The sequence below is a fragment of the Enhydra lutris genome, unplaced genomic scaffold, assembly GCF_002288905.1.
Source record: "Enhydra lutris kenyoni isolate GAN:26980312 unplaced genomic scaffold, ASM228890v2 scaffoldscaffold40, whole genome shotgun sequence".
Taxonomy (NCBI): Eukaryota; Metazoa; Chordata; class Mammalia; order Carnivora; family Mustelidae; genus Enhydra; species Enhydra lutris.
The window spans coordinates 13,141,081-13,164,907 of record NW_019154124.1 but is presented as its reverse complement, the minus strand read 5'-3'; the positions used below and the strand labels follow the sequence as shown (position 1 = coordinate 13,164,907).

The window sequence follows — 23,827 nt, the reverse complement described above, 5'->3', positions numbered from 1 at the left end:
GCACAATAAAACAGGTGGAATGAGATTATAGGGAGAGGCAAGTGTGTTTATCAAAGCGTACCATAACTTCAGGTATATTTAATCTACTAAAGTTTTAAATACATCTAAGTTATATTTCTCCTTATATTCTTTTATGCACAAATATAGGAAGAGTTTTCTCCTACCCAGTAAGATCTATAGGGTATCTATAACCTGAGGAAGTGCTTGGAATACCATCTCCCAAGTTAGAACAATCATTTCTGCTCTTTAATGACAGTGTTGGTTGCCATCCCAATTTGTTTTATATAAATAAAATACAGAGAGTGGGCATTTAAAAAAATACCACATTGGTTTTATCCAATACATGCAGAGGTCAAAAATACATTTTTGGAGGAAGGCTTTAATATGTATCTTCTGTGACCATACAGGTCTTTGGGGGGAAAAACAGAACTTAACCAACCTGTTGAGAAGTTGGAAGTGTTGTTTCTCTAGAAAATCAAGCACACCACCCAGAAAACTGTCACTCTCACTCAAAAGTCTTTGTAATCCATCTCACTATGGATTAGGGCGAGGTTAAAAACTTCTGATTTATGTGACAGCAAGGTATACAACAGCATGATCATCATAGTAAGCACCTGCTCAAATTTGACTCTGTAGGAAGAGCTGATCACATCTGAAAACTTGAAATTTACAAAGATATTAGGGATTCAACTGCAAGTCAAGTTAATTATAGCACATGACATAGACTGTGAGTTAGAGAATCATTGAACATAGACTACTTTGAAAAAAAAATAATAATATTTTTCCTTTATGCCTTAAATAAAATTTAATGTTAAAAGGTCAGTATATTATTTCTGACTTTTAAGGAATAGTAAATGATGCACTAACATCAACGGCTAAGGTGACAAATAGGGCAGGCTCGCTCATGCTGGAACTTAGGCCACAGACCATCAGAGCAGGGAGTGATGTTCCTTAGGGGGTGAGTCAAAATTTTCCATTTCACACACACAGCCAGATTTTGAAAAGTTCTGATAAACACCCACACAGATCCAACCCTACCTTGTTCCTACCTCAGCTGAGAAGTGTGTTTAACCTTCATTATTCCTTACGTGTTTGGAAGTATAAGAAAAAAGTTGAAAACAACTTGAACCCTGACGAAAGTCAAAGACTTCCATAGAGGTAGAAATATAGGTTGCAAATACTTTTGTATTTTTTCAGGCATGTGGTTTTTCTTTTTCTTCTTTTTTTTTTTTTTAATTACACTTAAAATACCTATGGCATGGCTATACTTTTCTATTATTTTATAATTTAATCGGTCGAACACAGTTATGCTTACCCAAAGAATTTACTGTTTTCATACTTCTTAAATTAAAAGCCCACAGATAAGGATATGTGAAGGTGAATTTATTAAGCTTTCAAAAATTTGAAAAGACACAAAGATCATAAAAAATTTGGAGGGTAAGAAAAATATCAAATACAGATAAGTATATGAAAGTGTTTTTTTTTTTCAATTATGTATGTGTTTCTAAACATGGGGTGTCTGTGCTACCAAATTCCAGACTTCAACATTAATTTAAATTACTTGTTTTACAAAATTAAATAACTCTGTCCTGATTTTGTGGTTCAAAATCCAGATTGAATGTCTTTCCTCCCCATGGAGTCAATTCTGATCCTCTTTTATCTGAATTTTACCTACAACCTTTCATTTTTCCTGGAACACATCAAAATGTTTCAGAATTAGACATTACGCAAGTGAAATGGATCCATTTCTAAATTTGCTTATTCTGCTCACTTTTGACAAATATAAACTTGTTCCCCTACCTAGTACCGAGAGCTAGAGAAAAAATAAATATTTAAAGACATTTAATATATATATTAATGAAAATGGTGCAACTATTTAAATTATTCAAACTGATTATATGTGATATTTCAAAAGGATAATTCATTAGTCCAGTCCTCTAAATAATCCCAAGTAACATGAATTCCTCTATAGAATAAATGTCTATAGAGAGTAATCCATGGAAGACAGACAAGCCTCTTGTCGTTTGTAGCCTTAATCCATTGCCCAGAGCGTGAAAAGTGCTCAGGATAACATGTGTGGGAATCAGTAAAATCAACATTATTTTTGGATTTTATTTTCTTAACAATACTGACTGATCAATAGGCTTGCGGAAACTGACAAATACAATACGGTCAGTTTGATGAATCAATCTAGTGAAGTAGAGAGAATCCCCCCACCCCTTCCCCCATTCTCCCTCCTTTAAATCCTCTTCATCCTCTTCCTCCTCCTCCTCCACCCACCCAAACACTCACACACACACACACACACACACACGCGCGCGCGCGCGCGCGCGCGCGCACGATGAGACAGACAAAGATAGAGAGAGACAGAGACAGTGACAGAGAGACAGAGACAGTGACGGAGAGACAGACAGAAGGAGGGAGTGGAGGGAGATAGTTTTTCCCTATTGGTCTGTAGACATCAAGTCATGAGGTCACGAAAGCTGTAGTGACAGATGCTTAGATCTTTTTTCGTAAGATTACTAAGTAAGCCACTTTCAGTAAGTGTTTACATTTGTAATTGGGAGACTCACCCTCTTCTTTCAGTTGAGAAATTCCCACACTATTGAAGTAGGGGTCTCTCTTCTGTATTTCAATTGTGTGTGTTGTATGGGGGGCGGGTAGGGCAGAGAGAGTTGAGGAGTAAAGAGGGGAAAGTTCTGTCCTATTAACTTCTGTATCTCCCCAACCCCCCAAATCCTATAAGAATATCAGCTTTGGAGAAAAATAGGAGAGAAATTGAAACACCTCAGACACAATGTCTATTTAGGAAAGAACTGAGAGTGTCTGTGTGACTCTCTGAACACACACACTCGTGTGCACAAAAAATTTAGTAACCCTTCGCCGGCTCATGGAGACACAGAGATATCCTCTTTACGTTGGTCCTTGACACTCAGCAGGGACTTTTGTGAACTTTGTCATCTTCCTCTGCCCTTTAACCAAAACTAGGGAAGTGGCTTTAATTAATGAGATGTGATGCATTACAAATGTTAGCCAGAGCATTCCAGAAGCTGAAAAACCATAGATGTTTTTAAATTCTGAGTATCCCTTTGAGTTGTAATTTATAATTCTCAGTGGACCTATATTTGTCTTGAACTGATTGTTGAAATGGGCTTTACTAGGAATTTCTTCACTGAAATTGCAGTGGGGCGGGGGAAGGGGGTAGTTGAGCCAAGGGGGTTTGTTGGGAAGAGGGAATGATCTCTAACAAGGCTTTAAAACCTTCAGTGGCTAAAGTTATAGTGGTGAAAAAGATATACATATAGACATATATGAATATATGTGTGTATCTATATGTATATATATATATATATATACATACATATACACATATAACACACTAGTTCAAAGGAATTATACCATGAGTATCAGTTGTAAATTAGGTAGGTAGCAGATTTCAGATTTTTTTAATCAAAATTGCACCTAAAAATGGCTATAAAACAATGCGTGCCTTGGGAAGTAAATTTATAGCTACATGCCTTTCACAGGCACGCTGGAGGGTTCTGCTCCCGGCTCTAATCTCTATGAGATGTTTTTTGCATGTGTTGTGTGACAGGAGGGAAGGGGAGTGGGTTGAGCTCGCCTGTTCTCCCATTGTCAGCCAGTCTAGTGAGTGTTGGGAAAACCTGTCTGTGGGATCTTGTGTCATCTCTCCCTACATGTGTACAGGAAAAGTCCGCGCTGCTCACGGTTCCTCTCTCTCTCTCTCTCTCCCTCTCTCTCTCTTTCTTTCTCTCTCTCTTTCTCTGTTTCCCTTTCATTCTGCTTCCCCGGAGCCGAATGAAGCAGAGAGCAGGATTAGAGTCCGCCACCGGCTATCAGAAGAGCCTAGATAAAAGGAACTGCTTCTTAAGCACCACTGCCGCAGCCCTTGTTAATTTTTTTTTTTTTTTTCTTTCCACACAACAGTTGTGCCTCATTATCTGGTGCCTGGCTCGATTTTTTTTTTTTTTTTTTTGGAGGGTTTGAAGTTTCTGGGCTTCAGTGACTATTACAGAAGAAGAGGTGTTAGTGTTGCCGTGAGGTCTTGATTGTCTGCATTTATGAATGAAACTGACCTAAATCACCTGTTACCTCCAGTTTCCAGATTGTTTGAACTTCTCTGGCCGCACAATACAGGAGGGAAGGCTGAAGCAGCCTAGGGACCTACAGCGTCTGCAGCATGGGCTGGTTCGCTAGGATTGTCTCTCTTTTCTGGGGAGTGTTACTTACAGCGAGAGCAAACTATCAAAATGGGAAGAACAACGTGCCAAGGCTGAAATTATCCTACAAAGGTAAATCTTTATTTTTCTTTTATTTCGGCTATCTTTGTAATGCCCCCTGCCCGCGCCACCCCCCCCACAACCTTTTCATTCCTTGAACTCCCTCCCAACCCAAACCATAAAACCTTGAGTTTAACCTGGGAAACCTATGTGATTGTGTATATCTTTCTGAGATGATTTAAACACTTTTTTCTAAAAGCATGTCTCCTGTTTGATATACGACAATTTAAATGCAAACAAAGAACATTTAATCACATTTGCAGAGAAGAGCTGAATGCCTGGTAAATGCTGAGCTGTATATGTGATCATATGTTCTGTTAATTTTTCTGACTCTACTTCTATGAAAATATCTTTTAAAAAATCGCTATTGCAAAAAATAGTCTCTTTGTAGATGTGAGTGCCTCACCTGAAGTAATTGTTATGACAAATTGTATTTTCTTAGTTTTAGTCACTAAATGGTTAATCGTCATCATGAATATTCAGTTTGTTCAAATCTGACAATCAGATGCTTAACATAAGCAGTAGATCATGGTTTGCCAAGAGAATATAAACTGGAGGGAACAGACTAGTTTTTCCACAGTGTGTTATGATTGTACAAAAGACTGTGTATTTGGCTAATTGGTGTAAAGCTAAAGCCTTTGAAATATAATGTTATTTAATTCCATATGTACTTCAGTGAGAATTGAAGAGACATTACTTTCTGGTTGTACAGCTAGTTGTGTGAACTTCTTTTCAAAAAGAGTGTAAATTTAAGAAAGAAAAAAGCTTTATCACATGGTTGCTGGTACTTTATTTGGTTACAATTTAATGCCTACGCTTGGTTTTTAATGAGGACTTTAAAGAAAATATTTGTTCAGATAGATTTTATAGATATGTATATCAAATAATGCTAACATAGATTGAAAATTACATATATATAAAACTTTTAATGAAAGAGAATGTTTATGTAACCGAGATATTAGGAAAATGGAGCTGGAGATTAAAATGTTTCAACTCAAGTACTTTTACTCCCTAAGGTGTTGCTTTCTTATGATTCTCAGATTTCGGGAATTGGGGGTGGGTCAGGAGGAAGCTTCAGTTATATTCTGTTTTTAGCCTATAATGTGAAAGAAAATCATTGAATCTGTCTGTAGAGATGTCTGTCTACTGCACACTGCTTTTATGCCAGAAACATATTCTTTAATTTTCACATGATGGGGAACATCTCTTTCTGAATGATGTAGTGTGAATGAGGACCACCAATAGGAAAGAGAGATGTAATTTTCACACTTTGGATTAGAAAATTCAACACCTATTAAATGTGTTTATTTGGAATTAATACTTGCTAAATTAAATACCTTGGGTTGAAAGATACATTTATTTTTCCTATAATAGTTTCCTATGATGAAAGTGAGAATGGATTGAAAACATCAGCAAACAGAATTGCAGTTGTATTTATCATGCAAGATTTTTAAAAAATTATACAGCCCTTATTACATATTTAAGTAAATCTCTATCTCTAGTAACTGCCTTTAAATTATTTTTAGAGTACATGATATTATGGCATCTGTATTTTCCTCAGTTTTTGCTTTCCATCTTCATTCTTGGAGAGGATGCCATCAAATAATACTTAGGTTGATGGTTGATTTTATCCAAGTTTATATGCCTTATGAGTAAGTTTCACATGCAACTTTACTTCTTGAAGATGCCAATGGCTCTATGTTATAATTTTAGAGTAACAGATTCGAAGCATGAAACACACTTTTAAAAATCTACTAGATTTGGAGATACTTGTTTAAATCCTAAATAAATTGTAAAATAAACAAGAACTGAGAGTTATATTTATTTTGCAAGAATTTTATTTCCATGGTAATAGATTACTCTCCATTGTAGAAGAGGTGCCATTCCTTTCCATACACTAAACAGATAGCATTCAATTGGAATAGTACTTTGATATGTGTACAGGCTTTAAACTTGTATACATTGACAATGTGTATCTATTGGACACTGTCTTTATAAACTCTTTTTTTTTTTTTTTTTTTTTTTTTAGCAAAAACTGCCCCTCATGTACATAACAATTCTATTAAAATACCTAGGGCTTGGCTATTTGGTAAAATAAACTGTGAAATGAACAAGAAGAAGAAGAAGAAGAAAAGGAATGGCCCAAGCAATTTTTCTTCTGTCATTTTATTGGTCTGTCATTACCTTTTTGTCTCTACATGTTTTGCCAAAGCAAATGCCTGGTAGCCAATTGTCAGTACTTTGTTTCTAAACTATAATAGAGATTTTTTTTTTTTTTTTTTTTTAGCTACTTCTTTTTCCTCCTTAATTAGATGTCAAACACGGTTAAAACCTTCACTGCTTGGCCCTTAAAAATATTCCAGCATGATTCACGAAGAGTTAAATCCCTGCCAACCCTAATTTCCCATGGTCACTTGTTTTCAAAGATCCACCATTAACTCTCTCATTGCTCAGGTTGCTAAGATGAAGTTAACAGGCAATCACTGTGCTTACTTTCTACTTGTCATCTTGCCTAGTAGGAAACGAAAGAGATTTGATATGTTAAATAAGAAAGAAAAAGAAGAAGAAGGGAGTCTTTGTAGTGGATATACATTTATACCTAATAAGGTACCTCTTTACTTTCTAGGAAAAAGGGATTGAATAGATGTGTTCAGGACCATCTGGAGAAGTGATAATATTAGAAAAATGGGGTATGCCGGCTTTTCCTCTGAACCAATCTGATTTAGAATCCTTGTGGGGGAAGCAAATGTGAGAACTCTGTAAATCTCAGCAGTCACATACAAATTATCCTCAAGAAACATCCACTCAGACATACTTTTGCCTTCCTTAAATACATATAATATAGCTAAATGTTAAAATGTTTCTCTTTAAAACTGATGCATAACTGTTTATTTCTTCTACAAAACTAGTCAAATTTCACTTTTCTCATGAAAAACCAGACTATCATATAATCTTCCTTTTGGAATGTGTGGTACAATGAAGACTTCAGAAAAGCCTATGGAAGTCACAAGGAAATAAATTAGGTTTGGGGTTTTAAACAAATGACAAATGTTCCATCACTCAGTGTGATGAGCTTTTCCAGGACACTGTGTGCTTCAGTTTTAGTAGAAATCAAAGACACATGCAAGTCGGAATGTGATGGTGATCATGTGAATCCAAAGGTTAAGTCGATGCCTTTAACTTTACTTTCATAGGGAGGACTTAGTAAATAGCACCTAAATGATTGTTTTAAAGGCCTTCTTTTCATACTTTGCAAAGCTTTTCTACCCCCCCACACTGAGACTTAGAATTATTACAATGAGACTATCAGTTAAATCAAAAGTCTCACACATATCTTTCTGATAATAGAAGATAGTGTTTAACTAAAAATTATGAAATAACATTTATAAAAGCTTTTTTTTCATTACTCAGAACATTATGATCACTTCAGATTTCATTAATATGAATAATGATTTACTAATTAAACTTGGTGACTTTTCAGAGATTTTTCTTTACTTCTACCAAAGCATACAGATACATGCATACAAACATATATATGTGTATATATATATGAGTATGAGTATATTTGAATGACCAAACTTCATGTTAATGTCTTATAGCTGAGAAAAAGTAATATTGGCAACCTACAGGTTGTGAAATTTATGACTTCTTTGCAACAAAATTATTACTGTTTTACAGTGATTTTCATATTTTAAATTATGTATTTATTTATTTATTTATTTTAGAATGGGTGTGATCTTTTGGGTCCCATGAAAAGTCCTCATGGATATCTCGAGCATTCCCATGATTGTATAATATGGAATATGTCTTATACTGATAATCTCCTCACAGCTAAAAAGAAAAGTTTCTATGAAAGGTAGAGGAATATATATATATTCATACACAGCCACACAGAGCAAAGAAGTTATAAATTCATTGCAATATCTATAATATATTTTCTCCTATAGTCACTTCTATATTTGACATCAGGTCTCTGACTTGCTGATTCTCATTTAACATGGTCTTTTCTTCTCAAATTCTGTTAACTTTAAAAATCATGTTTTGATTCTGAAATCTTCAATTTAAACACACTGAAAACCAGAAATTTTTATTCACCTACTTAATAAATATATTCTGGCAAAATAATGCAAAATAAAATAAAACAAGATGCTAAGTCACACATCTTGTGATCCAATCCTGGTCAGATCAAATGCAGGCTAGTGAAAGTCTCCAGTTTGTGGCTTCTCTGATTAAAACTGCTGACCAGATTGGCCTTTGAAATAATAATTTATACAGTGTAGACTTTAGCAAGCAGGAAAATAACTGAGACCACAAAACCATGCATTTAAAATTCTAACCCACCAAATTTTGATAATGATATTCAGTCATTACTAATTTAAAGAAAACTGAATACTCAAGAGATAATTTTTCCAATTCTAACTTTATGTTGTTATTTATCTTCATATAAATGATTTCTAGGTTTCCACTGCTGACAGGGATATAAAATACATGAATACTTAGGCCACTAAATAGATGTATAGATCTCTGAAAACTAATTTCTCTTTGTTTTCTTACTTTCCATTATCACATATAAATCAAACAACAAAATTAACAAAAATGTTATGATTTTTGCTGAATGACATTTAAATTCTGTATTCAAACATTAATGCAAATGAAAGATCTTTCAAGAATAAATTTAATTAAAATTAGTTAATATGATCGCATATGTTCCTTGTAAGGAAATAAAAGTAAACTTCCAGTTGCGGTGCATAATCTATTTATGCTTAGTGTGAATGTATAATTGTACTTCAGATATGTATTTTAAGGAACTTTTAAAGTTATCACGAACTTAAGTCAGCAATAAGAAATTTTGTGGCTTACCTTCTCATCCCAATTTTTCTTATTTAAGCTTCGGTGACATACCTACAGGTCCCAGTTCAAAGGTCGAAATTGCACACCTTTACATGTTTTGGAGAATTTTGTATCTAAAGTCAGGACTACGCTAAACAGAATTTGTACCTCAGTTGTTCTAAAACCTTCCAGAGACACCAGTACTGAATTTTTTTAATCAGTCATTATCTAATAGCATGCATTTTCAAAGTCATGATATTATATCATGGAAAGTTACATATTAATTGATTAAGACATTGCACTCATCCAACCTTTATGAAAAAAAAAATCTATGATGAAAGGATTCATTAGTGCAAAGTTATTGGTAAAATCTCCAAAGCTCATGACAGCATCTAAGTTTAGTGCGTGCAGTGAAAGCTTATTTTAAAAAGACCAGCAGCTGTAAACATAAATTAGAACAAGTGTGAGTCTAGGGATAGATCTTACCCCTCATGACTTCTAAGGTGCTATTTAAAGGAATTATCATGATTTGCAGTTCTAGGCTTCCACTAATAGGTGGCACTAGCAATTTGTGACAGCTCTTTCATTAGTTTGGAAATGGGCAGGCTGCTAGGATAAATATACACAGAGTAATGTGTGGAGGCCAAGTTTGGAAAAACTGGCAGAAGAGTCAGGAGATGTAACATGCCCAGTGCAGAAACATTAGTTAAAATGCAGTTTGCTAAAGATTTTGATGTGCTCTGTACGTACATTTATTGGTACATTTGGACCCTGGGAAAGGAAATGGTTATAAATAAATAAGTAAATAGATGGTTGGATTTTTTTTTTACTTATATAGGACTTTACAAGTGAAATTGATCTGTAAAATGTAAAACAAAATAGTGGGTAAAATAGTAGTACCAAACAATCAGAATATGGAAGGACAGCTTCATGTGTCTTTATGTATATTAAATATTTATATACATTCATATAAATATACATACATACATATATATACATATATATACACACACATATCTTTTTTTTTAGTCTGAATCATAAAATGTTCTTAACAGAAATGACGCAGCCTGCCTGTGGCACATTATTGCCATCATAATCGTGGAGTAGCTAATTGAGACAGTAGGATATTTAGTAAATCACATAAGGTATATTTTTAAAAGTGACTCCTTGTGATTTGTAGGTTGTTTTCAATTATTATCATAATTAAACATAGGGAAGAATCAATAAATTGTATCTGCCACATATAAGTCCGAATGTCTCCAGTTACTATCTCCTTCTATTGCCAAGACATAAACATCAGTATAAATAGGAACTCACACACTATTTCGAAACAGTAACAAAGCTGGACTCTGTCAAACCCAGGATAAGAAAATATACAATTTACACACACTCAAATTAGGGAATGAAGATAAGCAAAAATAAAATGCTGTTGATAAATATGAAGAATAATTGAATCTTAGTATTTTCTACAAGTTTAGGGTAAAACTTAAAGAGACCACAAATTTAGAGAATCTTGTCGTCTCCTAAATGAGTCATTAAACCTGTGCTTCCAGGTTTCCTTTGCTTGGAGAGGGAGATATGACATGGGAAACAATGTTGACCAAATCTCACAGTAACTCACTCTGTTGCCGAAATCATAAACATGTCTTTTGATAAAATATAGCATCACCCACTTGAGTCTTCATCGGCAAACTAAATGGAGCTTAGTACTATTGAATATGTCAAATGACTTCTTTGGTTTGTAAAATTACTTAAAAGGATCATCTCTGTAGTGCCAGACCACGAGGTTGTCAAGGCCAGGTCTATTATTTCTTGTCATTAGACTCTCAATGGCTAGAACTGTGACTTGTTGAGTGATTCTGGGCTTCATTTGACACACCTTGTTTTTTAAAAGCAAAATGCCTCTGTGTAAGTGAGTACAGAAAGAATGCACGTGTGCAATAAATCAATTCATTTCTTGTGAATTGTACATTGTAATGTAGGGGAAGTAAGCTTAGGGCTAGACACTAGGGGAGGAAGCTCTCCGCTGAGGCACTTAGAAGTGCACAAAGGGTCTGGGAGCAGTGTGTTCTCCACAAACAGTACCTCCTCGGAACCAAGCTTGTTTCCAGACTGAATCACAAAGTGTCTGGCTATCTTTACCTGCCTGCAAGTAAGACATGGAGAATATATAGCAATACTTCCATCTTGAAAGATCCTAGGAACCAGGTTGATGAGTTGTGTCATGTCTTTGGAGGAACACCCTGATTTTTTTTCCCATTATTGTGTCTTGATACATAGCCAGAAAAGAAAGTGAGGGAGGCTATTCTAAGACCAGAGAGTGGCTAAAGATAAAATGTCTCATCGTCCGTTTCATGGTATCAAAACATTTGTGTAGAACAGATCAACTCTACCAAACAAACTGGAAAGTACAATCATTTTTTAAAAAATTGAAATTGACTATATTTCAGTGTTCCTGCTTTTGAGAGAATCCTGGTTTTGCTCTCTGACAGCTTGCTAAGATGTCTTCCTTGCTTCCTCTTATCTTTGAGTCGACTGATTTTTTTTAGTCCACGTATAGGTCTAGAACTGATGTCTAGAATATACATTAGTTTATGTGCTTGGTGTTAAATCCTTATAAAATATGTCAGTCTTGTGACAAAGCAGAAATAGCCACAGGAAAGAACAAGAAATAGCCACAGGAAAGGACAACTACTAAGAGTACTGTGTATACAAATCAGAGCTATGAAGTGACATTAAAAAGTAATTAAGGTCTCATCCCAGCCCTTAAGTAATATATGTGGGGAAAGCCAAAACAAGGTTGTTTATAAGTGAGATCAAATCGAAACTAGACAAGTACTTGGGAATTTTCATCATGTGTGTTAGAAATTTTATTTTGTTTATCTTCAAATTTGAAATTTCAAGGGAATAAACTTGGCTCTGCTGTGACCATCCTTTAAAAGAACCTAGATTTTCATCAGCTATGCAAATTTCAATTATTTATATATTCCATTATTGTAATTAATACGTAGTTTTAATTTGTATCCTGTTTGTAAAATGCACACAGACACACACAAACACATATGGCATGTGGCAGTTTCTTCATGAACAAGTAGATTCTTGGGTACAGTGAATCTGGTAGAACTTCTGAGGAAGGCTGTATCACATCTCCCTAAAAATGTCAGTGGACTTTTTAAAAATAGGATGTGAAGAAGGTGGACCTCAGTAGAGAAGAATGTGAGAAGGCAGAAGTAGAGAAAGTGGTAATTACCACTATCTAAAACTATTTCTTTGTGGCTTGTTTTTCCTTTCAGGAAGACAATATATTTTTACATAGCTTACAAAATAGTATAGTTATGTAATTTTTCCGCATTCAAATGTGATACAGAAACAAATCTGTCCTTTACCAAGGGAACTTAAAGCTGCAGCATATCAGGCTTGGAACATCATGGAGTTAATATGCAGTTGTCTAGGTTTGACTGAAAATGAGATCGAAGTGGGGACAAGTGGTAGCATATCTGTAAGGACTTTTCCACAGTGGTCACAATCCTTCTCTCCTTTGGGATTTGTCTGTAAAGTACATTGAACAGGCTTCTTTCAAACCAATGGAAGAAAGAAAGGAAAGTTAAGCTCAGTTATCCAGTGTAGAAAACACTGTTAAGTATAGCTCCTTGAGCTTATAAAATATACTGGATTAGAATGAAGTTTTCTTCCTGTTTTCCTAGCTATTCCCTATGGTTTTCTGCTTTATTATTTCCTTAATCGATCCGCCAACAATTTGTGAAAAAAGAAGTTGCTATTTTTATAAATACTTGTTTTTTAATTTGAAGGTACCCATGTCACTTATATGATGAGTATCAGGTATTAAAATGTTCCTTTAACTGTATTTCTGTTATGTACCATGTTTAATTGTAAAATTATATACCGCATACTTTTTAATTTGCTTAGCCATCCATTATCATTCTGGATGTTTCTCTGGTTCACTTAGGAAAACATTGGTTTCAACAAACAGCTTAGCAGTATTTTGGCACATTTCATAATGTATTAGGAAAAGTTGTTGGTTCCTGGTCACTTGTGGAAATTTGATTGTAGTAGTGTGACTATACTTGTAGAACTATATATAAATGAAGAACTACATAAATCAATGTGTTTATATGCAGTACTTGTGAGTGTATATTCATAACAAATACAAGAAAAGTTACATTCAAGTCATTATTTTTCCAAACAACATTATGTTTAATTGTGGATTGTGGAAAGTGGAATGCTGAGAAATAGTGAAGATATCAGGTCCTTTGCTTGATATCAGGTCTTGGGTAGTTCAGGATTGGCTATGACCTTCTGCCCTTTAATGTTGGATCTTCCCAGAACATTTTCCACCATACAAAGCTGCTGGGTAATGGAGTTTTCTGTCTTCATTAAGGCCTCCCTACTCGAGGAAGCCGCCAACATGCCTCTTTCAGTGGCCCTTCCATTGAGCCTTCCCAGCATGTTGACTCCTTAGTGTCTTGCTTCCACCTAGAATGCACACAGTGATCATACTGTCCAGTCCTTCCTCCTCCAGAGTTCAGGGTGTGAGCAGGACAAAGATTCCCCCCATACAATACCCTTCCATCTCTCCAGATTTAAAATATGTCATCTTTTTTTCACTGATTCTGGCTGCCTTCCTCCCTCATCCTCCATCCCCGTCTTTGCCCTAGAAATCGTCTTCATCCACTACCTTCTTGTCTTTTCCAAATAAATCTTATTTAAGCCTCTCCTTTTGAAAGAAAATCCTGTTAAGTCTCCCCTGGGAATATGGAAACATTTCTAGGCCTCAAAAATTAAAAGCCCTTATGTCTCTCTTGGGAAGAGGTTTAGAACTTCTTATTTTTATCAGATGGCTCTCAAGCAGAGCAAACAAAATGACAATTTCTTAATTAGGTAATCTTGCCACTTTAAATTTTTAGTCAGTTACCCCTTCTACATCCATGTACCTAATGATCTAAACTAGACATTGTGCCTGATACAGAGGGTACGTCCCATAATTTTAGTCCAACTGCCTCAGCTTTATATATATAAAATAAGCTGATCAAAGGACAAAATAACCTCCTTGACCCTTGAAATGTAGAAATGTTGCCCAAATGATGACCCAGAAGCAGAAAGCACACCCAACCAGAAATTCTTTACCCAGGGAGCTTCTCCCCATCTGCCCAAGCCCCTGCCTGCTTTCCCAAACACTACGAACTCTGGACAGGGGCTGAGCCAGCTGGGGTCCTTGGCATTTATCTCTTCCTCGTGTCAAAGGTTACAGAATATCTACATCTGGATCTCTTATGGGGAACTCCAGCTCAACTTGTTCAAAACTGCGACCACTGACTTTTCTTCATATGTGTTTGTCCTCCTTATTCCCAGTTTCAGAGAATGTTGTCATTTTGTCCCAGCTGTCCAGACCAGAAGCATCTTTGTCTATTCTCTCGCTGGCTCACCCCATGTCTAACTAGATGCCTGGTGGATTCTACCTCTTGAGTCACTCAAATCTGTCCGTTCTCTCTTCCACGTTAAGTCAGATCCTTATCATCACTTGCCCTACTATGGCAACAGCCACCTTTAATTATTGTCTCTCCTTTCCATCACTACTGGCTACAATTCTTTTTGAAATTCAAATCTAATTATGTCTTTCCTTTGTTTTAAGATTTTACTGATTAAAGTCCAAACTCTTAACTTGACCTAAAAGAATGATTAACTTAAAGGAGTCTAGGGCATAGAGGGAACTAATTGGAGGTCTTGGAGTTGTTCACATATGAGGAAATTAATCCCTGTGTAAGGATCATGATAATGTAAATGAGAGCGGAAGGCAGAAGATGAGCTGTATTGAATGTAAAGAAACATTAGATTTGGTAAATGACTGTGTGTGAGGAGGATCTGGAGAATTCAAGGACGGTAAGTTTTAAATTTCTGCAGGTAGGAGTGTGATACAGCAATTGGTAGTAACTGGAAAGTGAAACTCTCCGCATTGTAGCCTGAACCATGCAACCACCTGGTACCAACTTCTCAGTGTCACAATTGTGAACTTTCCTTCCTGGGAGCACATCTTGCCAGACTTAGTTGTTCACTGATGCTCTTCTTGCCAATAAACATTGACTTGAGTATCTCCTTTCATAAGGCTTTTGAAAAGGCAGAGAAGTATAAAAAGTATATGGCAACTATCCTGAAGAAATTTAACAACTTGGAACGGGAGATTATTGGCCAGATTATTGGCCAGATTATTGGCTTTTGAACATCAACTTCTTTAACTGTTTTCTTGTTGTTGTTGTTTAACTTTTTATTTTTTTAAAATAATCTCTGCTTCCAACGTGGGACTCAAACTTACAAACCCAAGACCGAGAATCACATGCTCTACCAACTGAGCCAGCCAGGCATTTTCTATTCTCAGTCAAATACAGAGTCTTACACATGATAGTGCCTTATTAAATTCATGAAGGAATAAGTGAGGAGGTGACATAAAATCATCCCAGGTGAGAGGACTAAGGAGCAGAGATGAGACCACATATCAAATAGATCTGAGTATAAGACATAGCCTATTATAGAAAGTGAAATATGGGAGAGAAAGTCATTTATAATGGCAGAGGTAGTTTAAATATGGATGACTGGTAGAAATTTTTGAAGAAGATTATAAAATGCAAATTCCAGATTTGAACAGTAGGTGATGAAACCTTTTAAAGTTTGTAAATGAGTGGTATGTGCAAAGCAATGCTTTAGGAATCCAGAAACCTGGTAGCTGGCCTTCAGTTCTGAGTTAATGAGGCATTAGCTGAGACGCTGAAGCAAGATTCTAAAACAAACGGCTACAGTACAGATTGGACCTCATATAGTGACCTTGTTCTCCTGGGGTACAGAGACTCCATATGTAGGTAGGTAGCTCTGCCTTATCTACATGGAGCAATACATTTTCACACGTCCAGACAAATGGAAGTTATTTCTAAGAAAAACTGCTGATATTCATGCTTTCATGTAAAATGTTAAAGTCCAACAATCTAGTATCATTTAGGATACAGCCATCCACTTAAAATGTTCTATTACCTATTAATTCCTTCCAGTTCTCTTAGATTCATGGCAGAGCACACATTTAGGACTTCCGATGAGGTATTGTGCACACAGCTTCCTCTGTCACAATGTCACTCTTTGGGCAAAGCAAGATAAAACAAGATATCGAGGGTGGCCCTTTTGTTTTCAGGTTACGATATTATGGGGGCTCATCCTTCTTTAATAGATTTTTTTTTTCTCCTGGACTGGTGTACAGGGATTCACTCCTTTGCACTTGATTCTTACTAGACGGAATGGGAAGCTGTGCGCAAACAAAGGAACTACTCCTAAGACTCCAGTGCCCTGGTAGGCTCTCACACATTGGCCCCGAGCCACGGAGTTTCTCGCTTTCACTGCGTGTTCTTCGTGTTCAATAGAGTCTCAGCCTGCTTTTGCTTCCCGAGGTGCCTATTCAGAACAGAATTAAGGTTCCCTTGGCACATTCTAACAGAGCACACATCCTCTCTCTATCATTCAGCCTTCTAATCCAGACAGCTTCTTGAGAAAGATTTCCAGCATAACAGCAAAATGGGACCAAGTGACTAGAAAAAGTTTTTCTTGCATGCCTGAAATCACTTAGCAAGGCAGAGTAGAGTCAGTGTCTGTTTTGTTCAGAGTTGTTTCATCAGAAATAAGATGAATACTTGTCTCATGGGCATTGCTCTTTAGCTGTCAAATTAGAGAGGACTGTCTACCCTCCGATAGTACTTCTGTCCACAGCTTTATAAATATTAGCACATTCATTTTGGAAGAATCTGTTTTGACTGTTTTAGGCAGAGGCCATATAAGGAAGTGAAATTAGTGATGCTGTAGTAATTTGTTTCTTTAGTACAGATCTTAGTCTCTAAGATTGAGGAATACCACATGTAACACACAGTATGGACCTCATTCTCCCAAATGGTTTCTCCACTGTATGTATTATACATCTTTTCAAACAACTGAGTTTTCTTAGAAAAACTGAAGATAGAGGTAATAGCTGAATGTCTCTCATATGCCCCACCTGAACAGCCAGATTTACTGCCTTTTCATGTTTCTGAAAGAATAAAATTTCACATTCTTGGAGTGTACAAAATGAATTCCAATGTTCTGTCCTTGGAATGTGCAAAATAAATAAATTCGATGATATATATTATCTTTATTTAGTGTTATTGAGCAGGAAGTCATGCTGTGTTTACAGTGTTCAAGTGCTTGCTTGTTGGCCTATTGAAAATTAGTGACTTTTTAAAATTCAGCTACTAGCAAAGATTTCACAAGGACAAGAAGAATCTTAGCATAGCGAAGAAAGCATTGAGTTGAATTGACTCTGAGGCTAATATTAGCTAATAAAGCTAATAACATGTCCACCTCCTAACATGGAGGTGGAAGTGGACATGTTATTAGCTTTATTAGCCTCAGATTGCTCTTTCCTAAAGTGGGAGAATCGCTGCTTTATAGTAACTGGTAGCTGGTATCGGGATAATAACAATACATTGTGATTTGCCTGGTCACAGCCTCATATAAAGAAGGTTCTAGACACCATGTTTTGCTCTTTGGTATGGGTATGCATGCACAGATTCTCTAACTACTACTTTTTTGTGAGTTCAATTAATAATAATAATACCAAGAAATTAACAATTGTTACATTTGTATAGCACTTATTTCAAAGACTTGTAAAATAGTAGTCTGAATGTAGAAGACATGAGATTGTCGATGTCAGCTGGTCAGGGAACATTTGAGGAGGCTTTGTCAAAGGCTGGTGTTAAAAGGAAACAATTGATGAAAACACAGCTGAGTCTAACATTAGGCCTTTCAGTCCAGCATGTGTGAAGGTAAATGTCTTGACGTTGACCTGTTGCTTGACCAAGCTTCAAGTGTGACTTCAACAGAATCCGTATGCGTGTATCCATAAAGCTACTGGGGCAGATGAAGGCTGGTCTCTAGCTGTGAATACTTACTGAGCCAGGCTGAGCAAGGAAGCACCTGTTTCTTAAGGAAAGGGTTGCTGCATCTCACAGACTATAAGTTCCAATTCATGTTTTCAACATGAACCAAAGTCAGTCATTTAATATTTAGGAAAAATAACCAGGAAATGACTAGTTTTATTTGCTCCTGTACTTACAGCATATCCTCTTAAGTGGTGTAATGGTTGCCTTAATATTATTTTGTTATGACTTAGTCCATGAAGACACAACATCCTTCATGACAACTTAAAGGGTATTGAATTCACATAGGAATTAGCACAATATTTCTATTTTATATGTCCCTGAGTCTGAATGAAACACTGTAGATATAAAGTCTAGGGCTTTCTGACCAGTTCTGTAACCACCTGTGATTGCAAATAACCCATTTGCAGGAAAGGGGATATTCGGTCATCAAGAAAATAAACTTGCAGTCTGAAGCCAGTAAATAGAATGAAGAACATGTCGAGAGTAACTTAAAGGGGCTTTTGTCTAACAGAGGACACTTGGAAGCCAGACTAGGAAAGCTAGACGTCCTTAAGAAAGGAGGTGACACTAACCACATTCGGCTTTTAAAGGATTTTTCTGGAAGGCAGAATTCCTTTGGAAAACACTTTTATGCACCAGCATGAATAAATTTCTGTGGTGCTCCAGACAAAGATGAATTTTATTTCATTGTGGCTTTCGCCATATTACAATGCTCATAAACTATTTTACCTTATGCCAGACATGTGGAAGCAATCACTATATGTAAATGATATGTGAAGGTGAGGTATAGTCTTAGCTTAAAAACTTAGACTGTCTCTGGTTATAAATTATAACCACATCACAAAGAGCAACTTGCCTTTTAATAGTAACTTAAATGTAAAAATAATCAGTGATGAATTCTAAGTGTTCCCTTAGTAAAGTACAGTAAATGTGAAACACGGTTCTACTTTGTGCCGCTACCTTATTTCTAGGACACAATATTCAAAGGCAAATATTTTTTACCTTAAGTAATTGTTAATATGTAAGTAGCTGTAGTAAGACGTAATTATGTTAGTCTGTCTCTGAGAAACTTTTCCCTAGGGTGGCATTTTATTTATTTTTTACTTTTTCATTGATATATAATTGACATACAACATTAATTGGTTTCAGGTGTACAATGTACTGATTCAGTATTTGTATATATATTGCAAAATGATCACCACAATATGTCTAGTTAACATCCCTTACCAAACATAGGGGCAGAATTTTTTTTTTCCTTGGGAGGAGAACTTTTAGGATCAACTCTCAGCAACTTTCAGAACTTTCTGTTTTCTTACCTGTAGTTACCATGGGTAGATTACAGCTGGCTACAGTTATTCTTTATTAAAATAAATGCCTCCCCTCTTTTCTATATCCATGAGTTTTTTGCCTGAATATATTCTTTCTACTTACATTCATATGTGTGTATGTATATATGTGTACATATGCTTCATAACATTTCATAAATTTTGAACATATAAAACCGAATCAAATCTCCTTGACAAAGAGATAGATATAATAAAAATAAAAATTTACTCTTCTTAATTTCAAAATAACAAAACTCTCAGTCTCCATATGATAATGCTATGTCTCTTTTAATATATTTCTACCTTTTGCTATATATAAAGCCACATAAGAAGATAACACAAATTCAAAGTAGTGTTACTAGACACACACACATGTGCACACATACGCATGCTAGTGGTAGGAAAGAAAATAAGGCAAAATGAAAGATTCAAAAGATCAATATTGAAGCATTTTCTTATTATTTTTGCAATGGAAAAAAAAAATACAAGGTCAGATTTTGTTACCCTGCAATCAGGTCTTTTTTTGCTCCGAATTTGCTCAAGATAAAACAAAGAAAGAATAAACAAAGTTCCACTTATTCTAAGATATTTGTCTGAGGAAACCAAGAAATAAATCATTACACTAAGTATCTAAATAACATTCGCCAATATTTGGAGCAAAGGAAGTCTCCAAACCTTGACTCATCCTGCCACCCTTCTTCCAATGGGCATGTTGTGGGCCAGGGCCTATGAGAAACTAGGACAGAGATAAAGAACATTCCCTGCACAGAACCCTCTTACCCTCCCTTATCATTCCAGACTAATTAGGGTTTAGCATGCCATTGGGCTAAATTTTTTTTTAATATAAAGTTTTCACAAATAAAGTTCATTCTACAGTGTGCTACATAAATGCCAGTTGCCATTTGGGGTTAACTGCATAGAGCAACAGTAGAGAATTTTAAGGAGAGAGAGAATGATGGAATGGAGGAACTAAGCAGAGAAACCCTGACTCAGTGGGCTGGAAGAGAGACACATCTTTCCACCTGGGGTGTGTGTGTGGGTGTGTGTGTGTGTGCGTGTTTTGTTGGTGTTGCTGTGGTTTGGGTTCAAGTATGACCCTGATTTGTCCTGCTGTATATTTCCATATTACTGTACTTTTGCTTCTTTAAATATTACTCTCTTTCTCATCAGGAAATGTTCTTTAAAAACTTCTAAATTTATTTCTAAGGAGCAAAAAGTTAGTAAGCGTAACTATACATTAACCACTGTAATGATTACTAGGAATAGGAAAACACATAAGATTATTCCCTTTCCATAAAAAAACATCACAACACAGTGTTTGACAGATTAAAGGATCCAACGATGAGGCAGTCTGGTCCATCATTTATGCAAAAAACAAATGCTATGATGTTTAGAGGTGGCAGTGGTTTGTTAATTATGCTATGGTATGCTATTGAGAATGAGGAAAATATGTTTTACATGGAGTAAGAATTAAACTGGATTATAAGAGTACGGAAAATTTTACAGGAAGAGCCTGGAAGGCCTTTTTGGTAGAAACATAGTCTGGACACATGGGACATTAGTGTGTACAACTTATTTACGAAACAGTAGTTAATTTAATCTTAGATGGAAAGGAATGGCTAATAGTGAGGCAGTGAAAACCAACTCAGGGAATCAAAAAATGTCAGTCATTGATGATTCTCTATAATATTTGATCATTACTATAATATCTACTAATACAATATGCAGTGAAGTACACTATAACTTATGGGACATGTACAGATAAAGATGGTGTGCATTCTGCCCCCAAGAAGCTCTATTTAGTGGAGAAGATAAGCAAGTATGTCAAAACACACATTATGGGGCAAATGTACGAAGAGTAATATATCCCAAAAAAGAATGGTGAGAAATCAGAAAGGTGAAATATCACAGAGAAGCAAGGTATCAGGAAAGTCTTTATGTGAGAAGAAACACTTGAGGTGGGCATCAGAGAGCCTTTTGGCACGCATGGAAGAGAGAGGAAGAATGGAGAACATTCTAGGTAATGGAAATATATTATAAACAAAAAGAGAGAAAGAGTCAAGGACATTTCATGAAATACTTAACCATTTTAGTTTGCCTAGGCATAGTTAAGAAAATCATATAGGGTAAGTTCAGGTACTAATTGAAATAACTATGAGCAATTAACTTGACTTCTCTGAGCACACAATGCATACCACAAAAGAGGTGTTCAATAACTGTTCTTTCTTTTATGCTTCAGTTTCCAATGAAGATGATTAAATAACTCATAAAAGTTGTCATCATCATTAATTTTAATTGATGTATTTGAGTGCATTCTGGATGCATGGCACTGAGCCCAGAACCACACTCTAGTTGAAATCAGTATAACATTGTAGTTAAGAACATGGTTTTCGTAATCAGATTTGAGCTCAGATCTGACACATTGTGTGTGTGATCTTGGATAATATACCTCACTAAAACTCAGTGGTTATTTGTAAGTTGGGGATACTAAAAGATCTACCCTTTTAGATGATTGTGTAGATTACATGAGGCTGGGAAGGTACTTTGTAAAATATATCATGGGGGAGGGGGCGCCTGGATGGCTCAGTCTGGTAAGCATGGGACTCATTTTTTTTTTTTTTTTAAGATTTTATTTATTTATTTGACAGACAGAGATCCCAAGTAGGCAGAGAGGCAAGAAGGGAAGCTGCTTGGCAGAGAGCCAGATGTGGAGCTTGATCCCAGGACCCTGGGATCATGACCTGAGCTGAAGGCAGAGGCTTTAACCCGTTGAGCCACCCAGGTGCCCCAAGCATGGGACTCTTGATTTTGGCTCATGTAATGATCTCAGGATCCTGAGATCAAGCCCTGCATCAGGCAGGTCTGCACTCAGCTCAGAGTCTGCTTGAGATTCTTTCCCCTTCCCTCCTACCCACCCCCCACTCCTCCAACACCCGCTCATGAGCTCTCTCTTTTTCTCAAATAAATACAAATACACACACACGGAACACTAAGCAAAGTGGTTGGCATGGTGAATGACTAGTGAGTATTAGACATTAATAGAAAATATAAGGATGGCTCACAGTATGAGATATCAGGTCAAGTGGTGAAAGTTTAAAATAGATAATAAATATAATGGAAATTAAAAAGAGATATTCTTTACAAAGGAGTGAGATAAGAGCTGAGGATTGAAGGAAGGCACCAGTGAGATCAATCAAGAGTTGAGATAATGGTGGGAGCAATTAAGTAAATGCATAAGCTATACTTTGAGGGAAAAAAGCAGTTTGTTTGACTGCCTTTGCTCTCTGTTGTGGTAACCATGGGGTTGAATAAATCATTTCAGTCTATGTGGCTCCACTTGATGATGATACTAATTATTGTGTCTGACTTTCTATTATTCTTCTTCTCTTCTGAGAAGATTGATAAGCAGCAACTAGGCCAAGATGTGTAACACAAGAGAATTAAAAGACCAAAGTGACTGATATTCCCATCGTTATAGATATGCTGTTGCTGTGATCTACCCAGAAGTTTACCAAGACTAAATTAAGGGGGTGGGAGTGAATCAAATCAGAAGAGTGGAATCTAGGAGAGGAAATAGTTGCTGTGAGGCAAGATTGGGGAAGGGGAAACTTTACTTAAAAATATACTGATTCATGCTTTAGATTTTCTTATATCTCTCATCCATATGAGACAGAAAACTCTAACTTACAAAATTATTTAAACTTACAAATGATATTGAGTTATTGCATAACAAGAGTAACTAAATGGGGATGTTTTATGAATATACTTTATGAAAAGTGCACATAATAGATACTATGCATGGAATGCATAAAAATTATTATTACAAATGAGTACATGCTCCCATAATCTCATTATATTTCATTTGTTGTTGAAATTGTGCCCAATATGTAGTTCCTTTTAGCTCAGGACAAGAACAGAAAGATTTTTACCTTTTGTAACAATTATGGGCAGATGCTGTAGGTAAAAGATGAAGATATGATATCATAATCATTTAGAAGAATAAAATACATGGTCTATCAAGGATATCCAAACACAAGTATCCTATATGCAGATTATTTATTATAATGTACCTTTTGATAATTTGAATGAACTTGCTTCATCATGTCCTTATAACTGTTTGAAGTAGCATTTTCCTAACTTTTTTCCTGGGTATTCCTAATCACAGGGGCCTATTCCCAAAATTTTTTCAAGAAACTTGATAGCACCACTGAAGTGTCCAGTTTTATGTCTCAAGACTAGACATTATTATGCATCAATGAAAGAAAGCTTAGACGGTGCCATCTTTTTTTAAATTTCCAGAGCCAGTTATCTTCACTGCTGAAACTGAGTATTGCAACCTCTAAAATTAATGCATTCTACTAAGAAAGATGGCTCCAGACTGAATTATCTGAATTATTTACTAAAG

At 35.9% G+C, this 23,827-nt stretch overlaps 1 protein-coding gene across 1 annotated transcript in view; it reads left to right on the top strand.

Annotated features, from left to right (window-relative positions):
- Positions 1 to 3,876: 3,876 nt before the first annotated feature.
- The window catches only part of LOC111155269 (semaphorin 3A), a 204,151-nt gene continuing 184,200 nt past the window's right edge, over positions 3,877 to 23,827 (top strand). Inside the window, exon 1 of the mRNA XM_022515394.1 lies at positions 3,877 to 4,313. Within this exon, the coding sequence (XP_022371102.1) occupies positions 4,202 to 4,313 (112 nt within the window). The 5' untranslated portion in view covers positions 3,877 to 4,201. The remainder of the gene's footprint in view (positions 4,314 to 23,827) is intronic.